At 31.3% G+C, this 4,256-nt stretch overlaps 1 protein-coding gene across 2 annotated transcripts; it reads left to right on the forward strand.

Moving 5' to 3' along the window:
• The first annotated feature begins 981 nt into the window (after window positions 1-981).
• LOC108765176 (uncharacterized) lies at window positions 982-3,674 on the forward strand. 2 transcript variants are annotated; one of them, XM_018513746.1, is made up of 4 exons: window positions 982-1,493; window positions 2,313-2,397; window positions 3,022-3,190; window positions 3,384-3,674. In XM_018513746.1, the coding sequence occupies exons 1-4, from the start codon at window positions 1,032-1,034 to the stop codon at window positions 3,520-3,522; spliced, it is 855 nt and encodes a 284-aa protein (XP_018369248.1). In that variant the 5' UTR covers window positions 982-1,031; the 3' UTR covers window positions 3,523-3,674. The 2 variants fall into 2 exon arrangements, with proteins under 2 accessions (XP_018369248.1, XP_018369249.1); XM_018513747.1 differs by having other exon boundaries at window positions 982-1,481.
• Window positions 3,675-4,256: the final 582 nt, after the last annotated feature.

Here is a 4,256-nt window from a genome sequence, read left to right on the forward strand (position 1 = left end):
CACTGTTGGTCGATAAATTGTTTTATGTTTTTATGGAAACTAGGAAAGAGATATTAATAAAATATAGTTTTCTCTTATAAATAATTTATCGATTAATTTTATTTAAACTGAATTAAACTGAAACATTATAACACTAATACTAATAAAAAATTAATATATTTTTGGCAATAATATCAAAAGTAATACTATGCATATATCTGTTCTAGTAAGGAAAAATGTTAAATAATTAATTAAGTAGGTTTAATCTGTACTTAATTAAACACAAATGATTAATAAGTAACGATTAATTTTTTAATTTGCAGCAGATAATTTCAATTAATCAATTGAATTAATCACAGTAATGGCTTGTTTTAATCGATTAAAACTACAGATTAAAAATTTAATTGATTAACACCAAGATTTATTTGAAGGCAACTAAAAAATTTTAATTATTTACTGTAATTAAGAATTGATTAAATTTTTCCCAATAACTGCTTTGGTGTTATAGTGATTTTGTCGGTTGTTTCTGTAAACATTTATACTCATTAGTACGACATTTGAGGGGATCACTGTATAAATAAGTCATAAAATGCATCCTTGATTTACATAAAAGATTTGAAACGAATTTTCCAAACAACCTAATATATGGAAGATTTTTCTTGCAATCTTATATTGAAATTTGTCATTCTAATAACATTTTTCTTTAAATGAGCAATCCTATAAATTCGGCCGAAAATTGGATAATATATTAAATTTTTTTCCCTGAGAAATTTCTCGGTCGATTTTTTTAAATTTCCGGGCTCTTTAATATACGGTTTAATACACACATTATCTACGAAGTCTGTTCCAAAAGTACCTCTGCGTATATCTTTGTCCTTGTCATCCTGTCTCTTTCTATTGTGGAAAAGACATTCAATATTTGGGGTGTGGACCTTGGGAAGTACTCTCGGTATTCCCACCAAGCGGCAGTAGCGGCACGACCAAATAGTTGTTCAGTCGGCAACAGTTTGCAGTTGTGTGAGTGTCAGAAGCTTCGACCATTGCATTTCACAATGACTGAGCGGATGCAGCAGAAAGTTTACATTAAATCTTGCCAAAAACTTGGCCATACATGTTCAGCGACGATCGAAATTATGCGCAAAATCTATGGTAACAACACTATGAGTGAAACACAAATAAAATGGTGGTTTAACCGGTTTAGAAGTGGCCGTATCTCAGTGGATAGCCATCGTCGAGTCGGTAGACCATCAACGTCGAGAACAGCGGCGAACATAGAACGTGTGCGAGTTGCAATAAAGGAAAATCGTTGTTTGACTGTGCGACAGTTAGTAGAGCACCTTGGAATTCCAAAAACTACTCTTTCTCGAATTTTGGTTGAAGATCTTGGAATAACTCGCGTGTGCTCAAAAAAATTTATTCCAGAAGTGGTGAAGCAAAATCAAAAGGATTTTGAAAACGAAGTTACCAAAGCCGCCTTGGAATCCAACCAAAAAGATTCTGAGGTGCATAAAAGGGTTATTACAAAGATCTTATATGAAATTTGACGTTGAAGAAATAAAACTGAATGCGAAGTGGGAGCTGTTAGCTATCACAAAAAAATGATTTCCAGAACTATTTACAGAAGTGGGTGGACCGCTGGAAGATTATTGCTCTGAAGAGAGATTACATCGAAAATGACATTGTCATATCATTCCTTAGTAATTCTTTGTCATGATATAGACAGAGGCCTGGGATACTTTTGGGATAAACTTCGTATAGTTTTTTTATTAAAGAAAATTAATTATTTTAAAGAAAATTAAATTATTATTTCTACTGCAATGAAATCCAGTAGAAATATGTATGTTTTATGCCTAAAATCTTCAAATTTGAATTTGATTGAATAATTAGTTTTTGAGATGTACTACCCAACTTTGAAAACGTCGTTTCGAGAAAAAAGCATTTAAAGTTTGCAAAATGATTTTAATGATTCAAAAAAATTTATTATTTCAATTTATATTTATTTGGTTACACAAAGGCCATACAGTGAGCCTTTTATTTGCTTGTACAGCTCTCCTCTCGCATATGCCACCTAATTTATAAGTAGACATCGGATTTTTATGCAGATATCTTTTGCAGACATGCACAAAATATGCAAATTTGCACAAATAACATGCATTTTTAGAATGCTTTTTTAATGAGATTTTCTATTTTTACGTTATTTTCCAATTTGCTTTCTAAAAAAGTATGAAATTGCATAAGAATCTGATGTCTATTCATAAGATTGCCTCTTTATTTTCGATCTTATATAATTTTGATTTTAATGAACTTACATAATTTTGATTTTAATTTCTTAGTGCCATGTTACAAGCTGTGAGCCTCCAGTAGAGTGCTTGGGAACCACCATCCACAGTTCGTGTAACGGAGCTTCTTCGTCTCTAAGTAATTATTCCTTTGCTTTCATTTTCTGTTTACTCTGGCGAACATACCGAGTTCTTTCTCTATCGTATTGTTTTTCTCATTTTATTTCTTCTCTTTGGTTTCTTCTCTTAAATCGAGATCAATCTCAAGGATTTGTTTAGAGATCTTTCGAATAAATGACCAAAAATTTTCGAAAAAATGACTGAAAAGCTAGATGTTAAATTTGTTGTTTTGATTATTTGGACTTAAAAATCTATTATAAATAAATAACTGATTATTGCTGAACAACAATTTCGCGTCAACTACAAATTATAACTTTATTTTTGCTAATTATCGATTGTTATAATAAATTTTAGGTGAAATAATTTTTCTAATTTTCTTTTAAGTTCTATTTATACTACAAATTTAACATTTATCAACTTTAGTTTTTACTATGACTAGCTTAAATTACACTAAAAAAAAACCTTGGAATATATTCCCAATGATATTAATTATTTTGATGTCGTATGTTTTCGATTTTAGTTTCAATCTTTCTTAATTTATTTGTTTTCTTTATTCATATATCTTTGAGATAAGGAAAAATAAGTTAATTCTCATGTTTTCTTCTTTATTCTTAGTAACATCAATTTTTTTTATGTCATATAGACCAGACCGAGATAAATTCTTGTGAGGATATTGAAATTAAAACAGATGTGTATGCTGATGAGACGATGATAGATGAGAGCAGAGTACAAGGATTCGAAAGAGAATTAGAAGCAGATAAGATCCTTGGCTCAGCGAACGACAATGGAAAACTGATGTATTTGATACAATGGTACGTAATATGTCTTACTATCGCGATTAATATCATCATCATGTCTCGAATTGGTAAGATGCCTCCACAGAATGAAGAAAATTCACACATGAACACAAGTTCAGATCCCGGTGATATTTTAAAGAATCCAAGTTAATATGAATAATTTAAAAATGATTGAATGATTGATGAATAAGGATAATTGTTTGCGCAGGAAAGGAACAGATGCAGTTGACATGGTGTCTGCTAGTGAAGCCAATATCAAGTGTCCTCAGATTGTTATCCGATTTTATGAGGACAGAATAACCTGGAAAAGGGCAAAAAATAAAACCGTAGTAGATGAGTTTTCTTGAAAAAGTCAAGTTCTGTATTTTTTTAGCTTTATTGTGATTTGTGGGTGCGGTTAAAATCTCATTATAAATGCCTTAAAGCATTTCATTGAAAATAAAATGTTACTAACTAGCTAATAAAAGAATGTATTAATGCATTTATAGTATCACGTTAACCGTGCTCAGTATAAAAAGTATTTTCGATGTGACTATTTTATTTTAAACACAATATATGTTTCTTTTTAGTATTATTCATTTAATTCCTTTTATTAGGTGTACAAAAAAGTTCTGAGCTTTGGATTTCATACAACCGAAATAACAATTTAAATTTTATATATCTTCCCGCTCTTTTGCGGTTTTAAAGCGTTAACATTTGACCTTCTAAAATGCTTAAAAAATCAGTAGTGTTCACGATGGCAATAACAAAAGAGCATATTCGATTTTCCACCCACTTCGAGTTTCATCTGAAGAAAAATGCTGCTGAAGCCACCGCAATGATTTGTGCTGCATATGGAGAGAACGCTGTAAGTCATGCTACATGTAAAAGATGGTATCAAAAGTTTCGCCAAGGAGATTTCAGTCTTAAAGATGAATCGCGTGCTGTACGCCCTGAAAAGATTGAAACGGACGAATTGCAAGCACTGCTGGATATAAACTCTGCGCAAACTGAAAAGGAGCTTACAGAACAGCTTGGCGTTACGCAGCAAGCCATTTCCGTACGATTACATACGATGGGAAAGGTTCAGAAAGAAGGCAGA

Source organism: Trachymyrmex cornetzi, unplaced genomic scaffold, assembly GCF_001594075.2.
Source record: "Trachymyrmex cornetzi isolate Tcor2-1 unplaced genomic scaffold, Tcor1.1 scaffold472, whole genome shotgun sequence".
Classification (NCBI taxonomy): Eukaryota; Metazoa; Arthropoda; class Insecta; order Hymenoptera; family Formicidae; genus Trachymyrmex; species Trachymyrmex cornetzi.